The sequence below is a fragment of the Nansenia antarctica genome (assembly GCF_963989245.1).
Source record: "Nansenia antarctica genome assembly, chromosome: 17".
NCBI classification, from domain to species: domain Eukaryota; kingdom Metazoa; phylum Chordata; class Actinopteri; order Argentiniformes; family Microstomatidae; genus Nansenia; species Nansenia antarctica.
This window is the reverse complement of record NC_137687.1, coordinates 1,732,235-1,749,321: the sequence shown is the minus strand read 5'-3', so window position 1 is coordinate 1,749,321 and position 17,087 is coordinate 1,732,235. Positions and strand designations below refer to the sequence as shown.

Here is a 17,087-nt window from a genome sequence, read left to right as displayed (position 1 = left end):
ATCGTCATCATCATCATCCTGTTTACTCTTTCCTATTTCCTATATTTTCCTCAGACGTTGAAAATAAGAAACCGTATTGTAATTGGGGAGAGAGCTGGAGTCCCAGGGCCCTCCCAGGGCAGAGGCTTAGGGCACTGACACGATGATTAAAACCGGACATTTGTAATGTGTCTGAGGTCCCTTAGAAAGCTGTAAAGAGGGATAATGTGCCGCGAACTCAGGCCCCTGCAGCTGCCCCGCCAGACACACACACACACACACACACACACACACACACACACACACACACACACACACACACACAGAGGGAGAGAGGGAGAGAGGGAAAGGGGGACAGAGGGCGGAGGTGGAGCGCGCCCCCACCCTCCAATCAATTAGTCAATCAATTAGCAGGCCTACACTCCACGCGGGCCGCACGAGGCAGATTAGCTCAGTAATGATCAAATTAATTCTTAATCGCACATAATGGACGTGGAATGAGTTTATTATTTTCTGGAAAAAAATTTGTCCAGCCACTGTATGTTAGATTAGCTGGTTAGTTAGGGCTCCGTAGTGCAGGACTGTATGTTAGATTAGCTGGTTAGTTAGGGGCTCCGTAGTGCAGGACTGTATGTTGGGTTAGCTTACCAACTAACCCATTTAATAAGGCTATTCCAAATCAAGTGATTTGTTCTGCATTGGTGCTGATCATTGTTGATATTAATGGCAATTGGAGTGTGCAAAATATAATATATAATATAGTATAATATAGTATACTACACACATGTGTTATATATATATATATATATATATATATATATATATATATATATATATATATATATATATAGGCTATATGGCCTACCGCTTTCATGCAAAATACACCTCCTGTCAGTGAAGGGTCACACACACACACACACACACACACGCACACACACACACACACACACGCACACACACACGCACGCACACACACACACACACACACGCACACACACACACGCACACACACACGCACACACGCGCACACACACACACACACACACACACACACACACACACACACACACACACACACACACACACTCCTGCTCTCCTGCTCCCCATCCTATCTCAGGACTGCGACATGAGTTTGAAAGGTCCGGGCTCAGTTGGCTCGTCTGATTGGCCCGCGGAGAGCTTACCTACATGCAAATGAGGCAACGCCACAATAGCGCCTTCAGTCCAGAGCGCCTGGATGTGGACTAGGGAGGGATGCGTTCACGTTCCCTGAGCTCCAGCAGAAAAACAACCGGCTTTGCCTAGACTACGTAACCTTAAAAAAAAGAATACCGCGTTTCTAAAAAATGCTATTTTACGCACGGACTTTGTGATTGTAGCCTAACACCAGACCAAATATTAACAGAATAAAAAAAACAAAAAAAAAGCTGAGATAGTATAATATAGCCTATTCTTACTGTTATGAATCGAGAATGAGTCACACAGAAGACAGCGGAACCAAGTGCTCGTCGTCGGCCCCGGTCTCCAGCTTCACCATCCAGTCGATCCTCGCAGGCACGCCGTCCGAGGCGCCTCAGAAGGGGGGCTCCAAGGACAGACCCTCCCTCTCCAAGGCACCGGTGTTCCCTCCGCGGGGCTCCAAGGCACCGTTCCCTCTGTTCAAGCGCTCGCTCTCCGTGTCCTCGGAGGAGGACTGTCTGGAGGACTCCGAGGACTGTTTCTGCTCGGACCCCCGTCGGCCATGCAGCCAACACCAACCGCTCAATTTCTCTTGTTTAGGTAAGTCTAAAGTCTGAGAGTCTGGGTATAGTTTTTTTTTCAATGCATGCGCGTAAAAGGGTGATATCTTGGATATCTTAAAATATCTGGATTTTCCTCGCTGATATCTTGGTCGTGTCTCAAAAAAAAAAAAAAGGCTAAAACATCAGAAATGTTTTGATAAATTTAAGTTTACAGGCCTGTTTATTCCATTTATTATTATCATTATCATTGCTATTATTAATATTATTATTATTATTATTACTATTATTACTATTACTATTACTATTATTATATATTTGTAAAACAAATAATGTATTTGACGTGTGTTGTTTTTTACGTGACTTTTTAATATTATTATTAGCCCGACTGTTATTACTATAATATGACCTCTGTAAATAGCACCAACAATAGTAAACTTAGGCTATGGTCTACTTGTTGCAGTAGCAGCTTCTAAGCCTACACGTTTCGATAATCAGTAGCTTATGTTTGTGGTTAAAATAATGGTGGGCTATCACTCCACTTTGTTAATGTGTCGTATTACAGCTACATCACTGAACAGGGGAAAGGTCAGATAATTAACTGGATGTTTTCCCCCACGTTCCAAATTCAATCGAGTCTGCTAATTGATTAATGTTTTCACAATGACTGCACTACATTTTCATCAATTGAGCGTTAAATGTAGCCTGATTTAAATAATATTGTGCACCAGGCATCGTCATATTGAAATGTGTATTCAGAAAGGCACTTACAACCTTTTCAACAGTCGATGAATGAGTCACAGTTCACACTTAATGAACTCTTGTAAAGAGACGCGCCTATCGAGTGATGTTGTAGTATTTAAGCTCGGCACGATGAGCTTCTATGAATGTTCACAAATCGCCTTGACCTTTCAGAAATGCATGAAAATGCACATGTGGCCTGTATGCTACTAGGTACAACAGCAACAACAGCAAATCAAGCGTGCAACGTTTAATGCAAATTATGTATTATAGGCCTATCATATTATATTATAGGCCATCATTCTAGCCCAATGATTAGGACGATAAGAGGACGCTGTGGTCGGTTTGTTGACACAACCATGAATTGTGCAACACCATCAAATTAATTTCCTATGGTATTTTATTACGCACGCGGCATAGCCTATACTGACCCGCTCCGTTCCCCCAACCCAGGTGCGACTAAAGGACAGTTTATTTCGGGCCACGAGGTGGTGGTCCCACGGCGGCCGCACCTGACGCACCGCCAGCCCCTGCTGCAGGATTACAAAGAGGAGCAAGAGAGACCCCCATGCAATCACCTGTCCCCCGTGTCCTCAGAGGAGAGACCATGCAATCACATGTCCCCCATGCAAGAGAGACCATGCAACAATCACATGTCCCCCGTGTCCTCCGAGGAGAGACAGTCGTCGGACAGCCAGTCGGACAAGAACAGCAGCTCGTCCAAAAAGAAGACGCGCACCGTGTTCTCCCGGAGCCAGGTGTACCAGCTGGAGTCCACCTTCGACATGAAACGGTACCTGAGCAGCTCCGAGCGGGCCTGTCTGGCCTCCAGCCTGCAGCTGACCGAGACGCAGGTAAAGACTTGGTTCCAGAACCGCCGGAACAAGTGGAAGCGGCAGCTCTCCGCGGAGCTGGAGGCGGCGAACATGGCCCACGCCTCGGCACAGACACTGGTGGGCATGCCGCTGGTTTTCAGAGATAGTTCCCTGCTCCGGGTGCCGGTGCCCAGGTCCATCGCTTTCCCAACACCTCTATACTACCCCGGGAGCAGCATCCCGGGGTTACCGTTATACAACCTGTACAACAAGATGGAATATTGACTCGTGAATAACAGCAAAAAACAACAACAATGTCATACTTTAATTACACTGGGCTACAAAAATGAACACGTGACATAACTCATGTCTATTATATCACTTTATTTGTTGAAAGTATACATTTCTTATTATGCAGCAACTGTATGTTAATAAAGCAGCAAGCTTCTCTAATGTAAATACACCATGTGTATACTAATTATTTTATACTTTGATTTATGTTTCTGACCCAACTTTAACCTTTAATCATTATATGGGGGAATTTACAATACAATATAATATACAATGCAATACAATACATACGCAATCAGTTGGATTATGTCTCCAGAACAAGCTCCCCTTGACTGTATTTGAAACGTTTTATCGTAAATGTGCGAAAACATTTTCATTTATTCTTATTCATTCAAGTTCCAGGCCTGGTTGACGGCTTTGGGGTGGCGGTGGGATGAGAGTGTACACTCAATTATTCCATTTGAGGAAAACGTTTTTTTTTTAATTGTAATCAAAGGCATACCAAATAACGCGCGCACACAATAAATATTGTATATCAATTAAACTGTAAATTGTTTCTTTTTATTTCATCATGTTTGCACAATTTGGATGTCAGCAATATTTTTCAAACATTTTAATTAATGCAATATCCATCCTGATTATTATGATATCACTTCTAAATAGCTTAATAACCGACGTCATCAACTGACTCTAACAGGCCTCGCGCTGCTCGTCATAACCAAAGCAACAAGGATCATTTAGCTGCATGACGTTATACTGTCGTTTATGTTTGTGTTGTAATAGAAGCCTTTGTAAAACAAAATATGCATCGATGCCTAATTCATGTTTGAAAAAAACAGTTTTCACTCACTAGATATATCATATTGAATTAAAGTGCTATTTGCATGTGGACATGTATTTCATAGTTCTGTTGTGACCCGGCATGCAGAAATCACAGTGAAGCTTTAAGCCAATTTTAACCCAGTATAGTATTTCAGGTGTGCAGATACGTGAATTATTCATAGAAATAAAATGGGAAATAATAATAATACTAATAATAATAATAACAATAACAATTCTAGCACTACTACTACTACTACTACTACTACTACTACTACTACTACTACTACTACTACTACTACTACTACTACTACTACTACTACTACTACTACTACTACTACTACTACTAATACTAATAATAATAATAATAGTCCTAATAATAATAAACATGTTACATTTCGTCTGACCCATACCCATAGAGTTTGCTCATTGTGATTTTAACCACGTCGTTCACCTCCGAAGTTGAGACGGTTTACAACAGATTTGGCCAAGTCCTTGACTTAACTATACCGTATCCATTGTGGATGCTTTGACCTGAGTAACATCCACCTAGGTCTGAGATAGTAGTGAGAACATGTCAGCTATAGTTTGCCTATTTACAACCAAGTGGCACCACATCCCCCTCCAACCAGTGTCGCCTATATATCCAATGCAATTCCACTGATAACAATACAACGATGCAATGCAATATAATAGCATTAGTCCATAAGCTACAAGGAAATCTTCCCGTGGTCAGTTCTAAATCACAATTGAATATGATTAATCTGAATTTGTGAGAGTCTGGTAAGAATAGGTTATTGTCCGCGGTTCCCTATTTGTCCAATGTGAGATGGTGTAATTGGTGGTTAATAGGATAGGCTTCTGTTTCAAAATAATTGTAATTCATAGCAGAGGTACTGTATGGGTTTCAACACTCCCACTGCTGTTTCCACATGGACCATGGCTGTGTAATGAGTTATCTGCAAGTCGTGACGTTAGAATTATAAGGTTCTATCTCCATTTTCGTCAAAATTGAGTTTTTTACATAATCTGATCCATTAGGTGTTTATTAATGCCTGTGTGGTGTTATTTTTTAAAATGTTGACATTTTTGAATTAGTAATTAATAAAATACAAAGGTTCCATCTCACAAAACATAATGGAATGTAAAAACTTTGACGCTCAATATCTCTGAACTGCCCTAAACGGAGATAGAACCTTATCATTCTAAACGGAGATAGAACCTTATCATTCTAAACGGAGATAGAACCTTATCATTCTAAACGGAGATTAACCTTATCATTCTAAACGGAGATAGAACCTTATCATTCTAAACGGAGATAGAACCTTATCATTCTAAACGGAGATAGAACCTTATCATTCTAAACTCACGAAGTGTAAACGCGTTATACTCAGGTTGTCCATAGGCTACACTGAACATTTACGCCTACAACTTTATTTTGTGTCCCCCAATTGCATGGGAGACTACTGGGGATGGAGACTTTATGGATCGGTCTCTGTCCGATGTGTCACACACTTTATCTGCGACATCACTGGGACAGTTTTGACGACACGTGGCTGAACGACGCGTCTTCGGGATTTCGAGGCAACGCTGATGGATCCTGTGATGGTGTGTGTGTGTGTGTGTGTGTGTGTGTGTGTGTGTGTGTGTGTGTGTGTGTGTGTGTGTGTGTGTGTGTGTGTGATGGTGTGTGTGTGATGGTGATGGTGTGTGTGTGATGGTGTGTGTGTGTGTGTGTGTGTGTGTGTGTGTGTGTGTGTGTGTGTGATGGTGTGTGTGTGTGTGTGTGATGCTGTGGCCAAAGTGAAAGGTGTCATTAGAAACGTCATCATAGGGTGTGAAGAGGAGAGAGAGACTCAGACTCCACCCTTTGGCCAATTGACTTTTGTCAAATTATATAATTAATAATAAAAAAAGAATCATACATACTTGCTCCGGTAACTTGTCTGTATGTAATATCATAATTAGGCCTATATAATAATTATATAATATATAATATCTTAAATTCGTGCTGGGCTGCCTTCAAATAAACGCAAAGCTATAAGGAGCAAGGATGATAATGAATACAATAAACTCGACAGGTTCCTTAACTTTTCAGTCAGATGTTTAAATACTTGTCACCAATTCACACAAGGAGGAGTGCTACATGGCTCTTTTGGAGACAACATGTTTACTGCTTGATCTCTATATTAGTTTATGTCTTCACTACTTCACTATGAAAAAGTCATATAGAAGTAGAGATAAGGGTAGTGACGTTATATCATGTAACTAGCCTTCTTCTCAGCTACTGTCATTAGAACACAGGGTGCAGTAGGACAGCTGATAGCTGTAGCTATCTTAAGTCGGACCAGCAAATTCTTCAGAATAAGCAAACCATAGGCAAGCCATTACGTAAGTTCTGTACGAAATATTTGCCTTTTTCCAACAACAGATATTTAAGCATGAGGCATTATTGTTGGTTGTGACGTGATTTGAAGACACTGCACTATCGTCATCCTGCAGATTATTATTTTTTATAATAAAAATATGTGATGACATCATGTGGAATCCATGAATTGTTCAAAGTTCAAGACTCACGTCGCTTTTCCACTGTCACCTTTAATACTGCTGCCCAGACCCTCTGACTTTTCTGTTTCCATCTGTGAGAACATGACATATCCTACCCTCATCTGGACATAATCCTACCCTCACCTGGGACAATGGGGAGACTTTTTTGGGGGGGGCTTTTAAAGGACTTGGGTGGGATTTTGGGGGGCAGGTGTGCAATGTGTAGGCCTGTTGCAGCCTCCCATTGTTTGGCAAGGCTAGTTCATGGGACAACTTGTAGTCATGTTTACACACATTAATAAGCACTATTAAGTCCAGATGCAGGTAAGCACCCGTTTAATTTGGAAATATATGACTGGCGCATCTGGCAAGCTAACTAAACAACTATGCTAGTTTCTGTGTATACATCCAAACTAGATACATGCAGCACATTCAACCACACAATGTATTTGCTAGATTCAAACTCAAAGTTACTACTCTATGTTACTAAGAAAATCACTGGAGGAAATAAAATGTGAAAATTGTTGACCGATTTATTTGCTTGAGTTACGAGTCGTGTTGGTTTGAGGGTGAAACCCGTTTGGAAACGCTTCCCGAAGACGTTGATTGTTTGTGCTTCTCCCTGCTCTCTCCCCCCAAGCCCCGATGGTGGAAACATAATGCACCAACAACAACAACAACAACAACAACAAAATGACCAGCGCTTGGGCCTCAAAAACAGTCCTGAGTGGAACCTGGTTTCTAGTGGAAAAGCACTGCCAGCGTTGTCTTGTGACACCATTCCTTTTGAAGACAGCGACCACTACAGTATCAATAACAACCATAGGTCTTGTTAACAGATTGTCTGGTATTTTCTTTCAGCAAGATACTGGTGCTACAATAGGGCTAAGTGAACAATTCTGTTTAACCCTACATGCTGCAGCAGGCCCCAACTGGTGATAATTTAATGTCCTTGAATTGAGACAAGTTCCTTTTAGATTTGGAGAGAACGTTATTTAAATTCACACACACACACACGCACACGCACACACACACACACACACACACACACACACACACACACACACACACACACACACACACACAGCAGTGTCCTGTTGTTGATGTTTATAATACAGTGTCAGCTAGCATTCTTGGATGTCACCTCTTACAGTGTCGAAGGGATCTCTCTCTCTCTCTCTCTCTCTCTCTCTCTCTCTCTCTCTCTCTCTCTCTCTCTCTCTCTCTCTCTCTCTCCCTCGTTCTCCCCCTCTCTGTGGCTAATGGGTACATTACCCAGCAGCATCGTGACTAGGGAAGCTCTGTTGCCCTACAGATTATTCCTGACCCAATTTTTTGCAATAGCCGCCCAGTGTTCTGGGCAAATGGATCTGCGTTAGACAACAGCAGTGATTTATGGGCAACTCGGACGCCAGTGGAGGGATGCAGGGAGATACATTTGTGACAGATAGGGAGAGAGAGGGGAGAGGAAAGGAGAGACAGAGCGCTCGTGAAAAGGAGCAATAGTGTTGGGTGAATTAAGCTGTTTATTATAGTTCTCCAGCGGTCATTATGTCATCAGGTTTGACGGTAATACACCACTCTCCTGGATGGATGTTTGCACACCGCTGACTTGTGGGGAATCTGCATGACCTGTCACCTGGGGTTGTTTGATTTATAGAAGAGTGAGAGAGATAGAGAGAGAGATAGAGAGAGAGAAAGATAGAGAGAGAGAGAAAGAGAGAGAGAGAGAGATAGAGAGTGATGGAGAGATAAAGAGGTGAGGAAGAGAGAGATAGAGAGAGATAGAGAGAAAGAGAGAGAGAGAGAGGGAGAGAGAGAGAGAGGCTTGTGTTATGTATCCCCTAAATGGTGGGATTGAATTACAAATTTTAATAGCGGGGCAATGAAAATGATTTGAAGTGGTTTAACCGGCAAAGAGACAGTGGCTGGCGTCTCGCTGAAGATTTGTTGAGATGATGTGTTGTGCCTTAGGATTCATCTAACCTGCCCGGTAAAGCGAAAAGCAAGTGTAATTCACTTTGTGGTATAATTTATAGCAAGAATAATGGAAACAGGAGGTTATGGAGAGAGAGAGAGAGAGAGAGAGAGAGAGAGAGAGAGAGAGAGAGAGAGAGAGAGAGAGAGAGACAGAGAGAGAGAGAGAGAGAGAGAGACAGAGAGAGAGAGAGAGAGACAGAGAGAGAGAGAGAGAGAGAGAGAGTCAGGTAAAGAGGAAAGGCAAAATGACTCCTAAGGTACTTATTTAATACCTACAGGAAACTGCAGTATATACATGTTAACATTTAAAGGGATAGCTCACTCTAAAAATCTAATTTCTGGAATCAATGACATACCTTCACTTCAGTCTGGCCATTATATTCAAATAAGGAAGTTCAAATTGCAAAGTAACCAGGAATTAGGACTTAAAAAGCGTGCATTGATTGGAATGGATGTTGGTGGTTAATCACAGAAATGTCATTTTACAGTGAACTAGACCTCTAAGGTAGCATTCTTTCCATGTGCCAGTGCGACGCTATAACAAAACCCGTAAATGCAATAAACACAAATTCTCAAACACAAATCATCTAACATTTTAAGGATCGATTTGTGTTCTGGTAGTTAGTTATCCATTCTCTACATGACAAACAAACCAAAATACCGTCACTGTAATATCTTGAGATCACAAGTCTTGCATAAAGCTTTCATGAAAATACATGTTACACCTGTCAAGCACACCATACAGGTTCATCTGAATACATGAGGGCGACTGTGGCACGGGAGGTAGAGCCAGTGGCTAATGATCGCAAGGTCGGCAGGTCGGTGGTTCGACAAGTCGAGGTGTCCTTGGGCAAGACACTGAACCCCGAAAGGCCGGCGCCTTGCATGGTAGCTTGCCGCCATTGGTGTGTGAAAGTGTGTGTGAATGGGTGAATGAGAGGCCATTGTAAAGCACTTTGGAATAAGGCGCTGTATAAGAGCAGTCCATTTACATCAACTACCCATGCTCATGTAGCCTCGATAATTGATCTGCATTGCATTTGTTGAATGAAACACAAGTCTCATGTTGGCATTCACAGTAGTTTTGATAGTTTTTGAGTATTTATTGTCTCACAGCACGCTCCCTCTGTAGATATAATAATAATAATAATAATAATAATACATACAATAAATAATAATAATACAATAATAATAAATACAATACAAATACATTAGACTCATATAGCGCTTTTCTAGACACTCAAAGACGCATTACAAACTGAAAAGATTGAGTAGTAATAATGAAGAAAAAAAAAGTAAATAGAAGAAAGTATAGGGGCCTACATGGGAAGGGGAGAGGGGGAGAGGGTAAACTGGTGAAGGCGAGCTTGAAGAGGTGGGTTTTGAGGGCCTGTTTAAATGTTGGGAGGGTGTTGGCCTGTCTGATGTGGTTGGGGAGGGGCGGGGTTCCAGAGGGACGGGGCAGCGGCTGAAAAGGCCCCATCACCCCAGGTCTGGAGCTTGGTCCTGGTGGTCTTGAGGGTGGTTTTGTCGTCAAACTTGAGGCAACGGGAGGGGGTGTGGAGGGGGCCGAGGTCGGCAAGGTAGGAGGGGGCCAGATTGTTGATGGCTTTGTAAGTGGTGAGTAGGATTTTGAATGGGATGCTGTTAGTGGTGTAGTCTAGTTTTTTCTAGTGGGTATACTGTGATTTTCCCCTCCCAGCCTCATATCGTTCATTTCGGAAACGCCATAAAAATAAATATGCGCTCCCTGTCTAACGTTATATATATATATATATATATATATATATAAATTACATGTTATAAGGCTGATCTGTGCATGATAGTGCTGCATTTGGACATATTTCATGTCGCCTCTCCCCCCCGTTGATGGTATATGACGCTATAGTCAGTCCCAATGGTCCAAAAGTCAAGTGCTTCGTAACACAGACGGGGTGAATTTTATGAATGAAAGTGTGAAAGTTCTGTCACAAAACTCTGTTACGTATCCTCGCACATTTTTAAGTGGGTATATGGAAATCCTTGGCCTTTCCTAGTGGGTATACGGCGTAGTCCTGCGTATCACGTAGACTACACCACTGGATCCTGTATTATATCCTGTATGATAATGAAGAGGACAGAATAGGTGATGACCCTCGTTGTCAGGTGACATCAGTGACCATCTACAGAATGCACGTGGCAGGGCAGCTTCAGTAGAGAAAACTGTTTTAACAATGTTGAATGATTTTCAAATCTGATGGCACTATAATATATATGTGACACAGTCTGATCATTTGGTCCGCATGTCGGCAACCAGTCAGAATGTTCAGACTTTCCTTTTGAAACAAAGAGCTACGTTTCAACGTTGTTGAGAATCACAAACACAAACTCGCTAGTCAAACCAAAATACTGCAACAACGCAATGGATTGGGTGAGTAATCCCCCCACGGCTACCTAGTTAACTAGAACACTACTTTACATTGTCAGCAGGCTCACAAAACAAGCTGTGTTAGTTGACTAGCGAGTTTGTGTTGTGATTCGTATCTCCGTATTCCTGTCGTTCCGTGTTTCAAAAGAAAAGTCTGAGCATTTTGATTGGTTGCTGACATGCGGACCAAATGATCAGACTGTGTCACATACAGTATGTATAGCTACTAAATGAACGGCAATAGCATTATTGGGTGACCAATGAACTCTCCTCCTTGTAAATAAAATGTACCAATTAATAATGTCTGTAGTGCTTTAAAACCTCTGCATCCTATCACCAGGACAACTTCCGAAAGACTGGGAAGATTTAGGGGGGCGCACACCCCAAGTCTGCAGGGGCGCTAGTCCCGATGATCAGTCCAACCAACAACATGACTATGGGAAGTGGCAGCATCATAACAGTAGTTTATTACGTTGACTGTATGTCGCTCTGATGGCGTATGATTTAGGGATTTATTCCTCATTTGGTCACAACCTATTAAGTCACATACAAAGGCGGCATTTGACTTCAAGTGGGAATATGTGTGTAGCTTTATATGGGAGGAGGAGGTTGTAAAATGGAACCCCATGACGAGATGCAGGCCCATGAGTCTGCCTCGAGACAAGGGGTTTTAAAGGCGATCGCAATGCATTAAGCCAGACAACTGTAAAGACCTGTTTTGCTCTTTAAATGAATTTGAGGGGAGCCTAACCGGGTTTTTGAGGCAGACCCTGTCATCCAACCACCTTTACTACCTCCTGTATTTATGAGCTAATGGTTAAAAAGGAGAGCTTGAGCCAGAAGTGATTTCTCATGATTCTGTTTGATATCAACTGGAAATGGAGGAGCTGAAGGGAAATTGTATTTGCTCCCCCCCCGCCCCCCCACCACCACCACCACCACCACCACCACCTTCTCGGAGGACACAATCTTTCAGCCATTTTGTCAATGCAAAAAGGCAATTTCCATTGCACTGAAAGTATAATACGAATGAATAAATAAAACAAAGAAGAACAATGTGGTAGGGATAAAAGGGGAAATCATTCAATGTCTAAACCCTACTACTACGTAGTTGGCAATAATTTCCTATAGTTGTCTGTTTGTCTGTAAACTGAAGAATGTCCTCGGCTTGCCAAATACACCAACTTTAGTCTGTTAGTCTATGATGGCAATCTATAGGCATTCTATAACGGACATGGTCAACAATGGTCTGTTATCCATATTCTGTTCTTCTAAGGATGAGAGGAGGGTTGTGTACAGAGAACAGCACATAGGGTCGACCCCGTAAGGACACAGCCCTGCAACAGTTGTTTTGAGATCCCTCCTCCTCTTTCCCCCTCCTCCTCCTCCTCCTCTCCTTCGCCCTCCTCCCCCTCCTCTTTCCCCCTCCTCCTCCTCCTCTTTCCCCCTCCTCCCCCTCCTCCTCCTCCTCTTTCCCCCTCCTCTTTCCCCCTCCTCTTTCCCCCTCCTCCTCCTCCTCTTTCCCCCTCCTCCCCCTCCTCTTTCCCCCTCCTCCTCCTCCTCTTTCCCCCTCCTCCTCCTCTTTCCCCCTCCTCCTCCTCCTCCTCTTTCCCCCTCCTCCCCCTCCTCTTTCCCCCTCCTCCTCCCCCTCTTTCCCCCTCCTCCTCCTCCTCTTTCCCCTCCTCCTCCTCCTCCTCTTTCCGACTCCTCCCCCTCCTCTTTCCCCCTCCTCCTCCTCCTCTTTCCCCCTCCTCCTCTTTCCCCTCCTCCTCCTCCTCTTTCCTCCTCCTCCTCTTTCCCCCTCCTCCTCCTCCTCTTTCCCCCTCCTCCTCTTTCCCCCTCCTCCTCTTTCCCCCTCCTCCTCTCCTTCGCCCTCCCCCTCCTCTTTCCCCCTCCTCCCCCTCCTCTTTCCCCCTCCTCCTCCTCTTTCCCCCTCCTCCTCCTCCTCTTTCCCCCTCCTCCTCTTTCCCCCTCCTCCTCCTCCTCTTTCCCCCTCCTCCTCCTCCTCTTTCCCCCTCCTCCTCTTTCCCCCTCCTCTTTCCCCCTCCTCCTCCTCCTCTTTCCCCCTCCTCCCCCTCCTCCTCCCCCTCCTCCTCCTCCTCCTCCTCTTTCCTCCTCCTCCTCCTCCTCCTCTCCTTCGCCCTCCCCCTCCTCTTTCCCCCTCCTCCTCCTCCTCTTTCCCCCTCCTCCTCCTCCTCTCTCCCCCTCCTCCTCCTCTCTCCCCCTCCTCCTCCTCCTCTTTCCCCCTCCTCCTCCTCTTTCCCCCTCCTCCCCCTCCTCTTTCCCCCTCCTCCTCCTCCTCCTCTTTCCCCCTCCTCCTCCTCCTCTTTCCCCCTCCTCCTCCTCCTCTTTCCTCCTCCTTCGCCCTCCTCCTCTTTCCCCCTCCTCCCCCTCCTCCTCCTCCTCTCCTTCGCCCTCCTCCTCCTCTTTCCCCCTCCTCCTCCTCCTCTTTCCTCCTCCTCCTCCTCTTTCCCCCTCCTCCTCCTCCTCTTTCCCCCTCCTCCTCCTCCTCCTCTCCTTCGCCCTCACCCTCTCCTAGACCCTCTCCTCTCCCGGAGAGCAGCAGCAGAGAGAGAAGATAAAGCATGTCATTATTCTATTAAAGACCTACAATTTTTGTAATGGGGACTTGCAGCAGTCTGCAGAAGTGCAGGCAGCTTCTTCAATATCCTGGACATTATTTGCTCGTTTAGTTAAATGACATTTCTAATTCCCTCATAATTATTTGTAACGAGGGCCGTCTCTCTCTCTCTCGTTCTGAAGCGGCTTCATCTTAATACAAGATGGCAGCCTTTTAGGGGTAATTACCCCTCCCAGGACAGGGGGGTGAGGGAGGGGGGTGAGGGAGGCTTGTGGTTGTTGTGCTTGTTTCCTGTGAGCTTGTCTTCCCATAAATTGGTAAATTAAGTTTCTGGTCTGAGGCATTAGAGCTGTTAACGTGTGGTTTCCCAGCTGTCTTAAACGGTCGTTAGGCTGCACCGTGTTTATTCATTGTTTTGTTTTATGCCCCAGTTTATTTATACTTTTTTTCATGCCTGTTGTTGTTTTGTGTTTTCGGATTCTTTCATTTCTTTTATCTTTTTATTTGATATGATGTGTATTCTTGTGTGTGTTACATTTGACATGTTTGACATTTTATCAGACGCTTTTAATCCAAAGCGACTTAGTACATTTGTCTTAAGTAAGTGAATCATATATATATATTGTATGTTGGAGCCATGTATGAATATGATTTGTGAGTTTATTTGCTTGTTTGTTTATTGTTTTGATGACGTTCCTTCCGGAAGTCACATGATTATGGGCGGGGAGGGTTAGGGCCCGAGGTCACTAACACACCTGTTCACCTGTATGGCGGGAGTGGAGAGAGAGGGGAGACAGGGTCGTTGTATTTTTTGTTGACCGCATTTTCGTTATATATTGTTTGTTATTTTCCATCTTTTATATGGATTCATTTTTGTACGTTCACTAGTTTGATTGTTCCATTTCAATAAATGCTTTAAACGTACCTTTTTTCCCTCAAGTGAATTGTTTTGGGCGCGTCATAACATCAACACAGACCTTTTTTTTTACTACTGGACTCTATCTAGTCGCTACATTGTAAGAAGAACATCTATGCTAGGACCAGGTGCCATTGGCAGTCACAGTGCTAGAAGAAGTTTTTTTTTTTTTTTTTTTACAGTACAGTAATGGCGCTTTTCCATCAGCGGCCCTAACTCTAAGAGGTGTAATGAAGGGGGAGGGGGGGAGGTCTTTAGGAGGGGGGGGGGGAGGTCTTTAGGAGGGACGGTCAAGATGTAGCCTGAAGAGATGAGTCTTATGAATAGGAATTAGGAATATTATTATCATTTTCTTTACAAGTGGAGTGGGTTCACCTGTGAATGAGGTCACACAGACCTATATGTATGTACAGTACAATGTATGTATGTATGTATGTATGTATGTATGTATGTATGTATGTATGTATGTATGTATGTATGTATGTATGGCCCACAGAAAAGCTGGTTATTGTGTGCATCCTGAATAAAAAAAAGCATTCAAACTTCATCAATAATCGACAAAACGACATTATTTAAATATTCACCCTTTAACCAATCATACATATTCATAGCCTATATGTGCAATGCATTATGTGGGGTAGCACACTGAAGACATACGTATATTACATAAACAAGCAAGGCCCGGCCTACTCCTCCCCGCCCCCCCCTCCTTCTCCTCCTCCTCCTCCTTCTCCTCCTCCTCCTCCTCCCCCTCCTCCTCCTCCTCCTCCCCCTCCTCCTCCTCCTCCTCCTCCTTCTCCTCCTCCTCCTCCCCCTCCTCCTCCTCCTCCCCCTCCCCCTCCTCCTCCTCCTCCACCTCCTCCTCCTCCTCCTCCCTCTCCTCCTCCTCCTTCTCCTCCTCCTCCTCCTTCTCCTCCTCCTCCTCCCCCTCCTCCTCCTCCCCGTCCGCCCCTCCTTCTCCTCCTCCTCCTCCTCCCCCTCTTCCCCCCCCCTCCTCCTCTTCCTCCCCCTCCCCTTCCTCCTCCACCTCCTCCTCCTCCTCCCCCTCCTCCTCCTCCTCCTCCTCCTCCTTCTCCTCCTCCCCCTCCTCCTCCTCCTCCTCCCCGTCCGCCCCTCCTTCTCCTCCTCCTCCTCCTCCTCCTCCCCCTCTCCCCCCCCCTCCTCCTCTTCCTCCCCCTCCCCTTCCTCCCCCTCCACCTCATCCTCCTCCTCCCCCTCCCCCTCCTCCTCCTCCTCCTCCTCCTCCTTCTCCTCCTCCCCCTCCTCCTCCTCCCCCTCTCCCCCCCCCTCCTCCTCTTCCTCCCCCTCCCCTTCCTCCCCCTCCACCTCATCCTCCTCCTCCCCCTCCCCCTCCTCCCCCTCCTCCTCCTCCTCCTCCACCAGGCCCTGTGTTGTTCCTCTAAATGGCTCAGTGAGACTGCGACCACAGCTGTGTCCGGGGCTGCAGGGGGCTGCGGGGGGCTGCGGGGGGCAGCGGGGGGGTTGTGTTTCTAAGTGCTGATGTGTCGCAGACAGTTTGGCTCTACAGAAGTCTGTTACACGCCGGTTAAAGAGGAGGACCGACCGCCCCCCTGGGAGGCCATGTACATTTACCCAAACCACAAAAGGGTCTAACGTTTACGCCGCCGACGCTGACGTGACCTTCAAGCCCTGGTCGCTCTGCTGCTGTGTCTGATGCTATGATGCTGCTACTGTGTCTGATGCTGTAAACCGTCTGGGCAGAGCCATGCAGGAGGTCCAGAAGGAGGAAATCATATCTTATCATATCGGAGAACAACTTCTCTGGCATGTGTCCTGTTTAGTTAGAGGATACAGCGATTACTGGCGAAGGATATGACACGATATACAGTATATGTTTCACATGTATGTATGTATGTGGTGACTATGGTGAGATTTGTGTCAAAACCCGTTGAGTATAATCTGCCTGCCTGCCTGACGAAAAAAAAGATCAAAGACAGACAGATCTGTATTAAACAATCAAATGAATATACAGTTTGAAACTACATCAAGCTAAGGTCATTTATTTCATTTCTGAAAGAAAGAAATTGCAAAAATCCACCACAGAAACTACGACTGCATGTTGTGTTTTTTTCCAAATAAAAATGTAACTGTCGCGCCTTTTGAAAACACAGACTTGCCCCTGTGTTAGTGTCTGTGTTTGAGAGTCTTTTTTTATAAAACCATCAAGTGGCCCTTGTTTTTGCAGGGCTTGTCCTCTGTTTGTTATGAGATTCGATACTGTAGTGGGCTCTTTTTAATACTGGGAGTTGGG

At 44.8% G+C, this 17,087-nt stretch overlaps 1 protein-coding gene across 1 annotated transcript; it reads left to right on the top strand.

Annotated features, from left to right (window-relative positions):
• Positions 1 to 1,451: 1,451 nt before the first annotated feature.
• hmx2 (H6 family homeobox 2) lies at positions 1,452 to 3,559 on the top strand (the record flags this gene model as incomplete). Its single annotated transcript, XM_080547480.1, has 2 exons — positions 1,452 to 1,758; positions 2,913 to 3,559. 2 exons carry the CDS (start codon positions 1,452 to 1,454, stop codon positions 3,557 to 3,559), a joined length of 954 nt encoding a protein of 317 aa, XP_080403606.1.
• Positions 3,560 to 17,087: the final 13,528 nt, after the last annotated feature.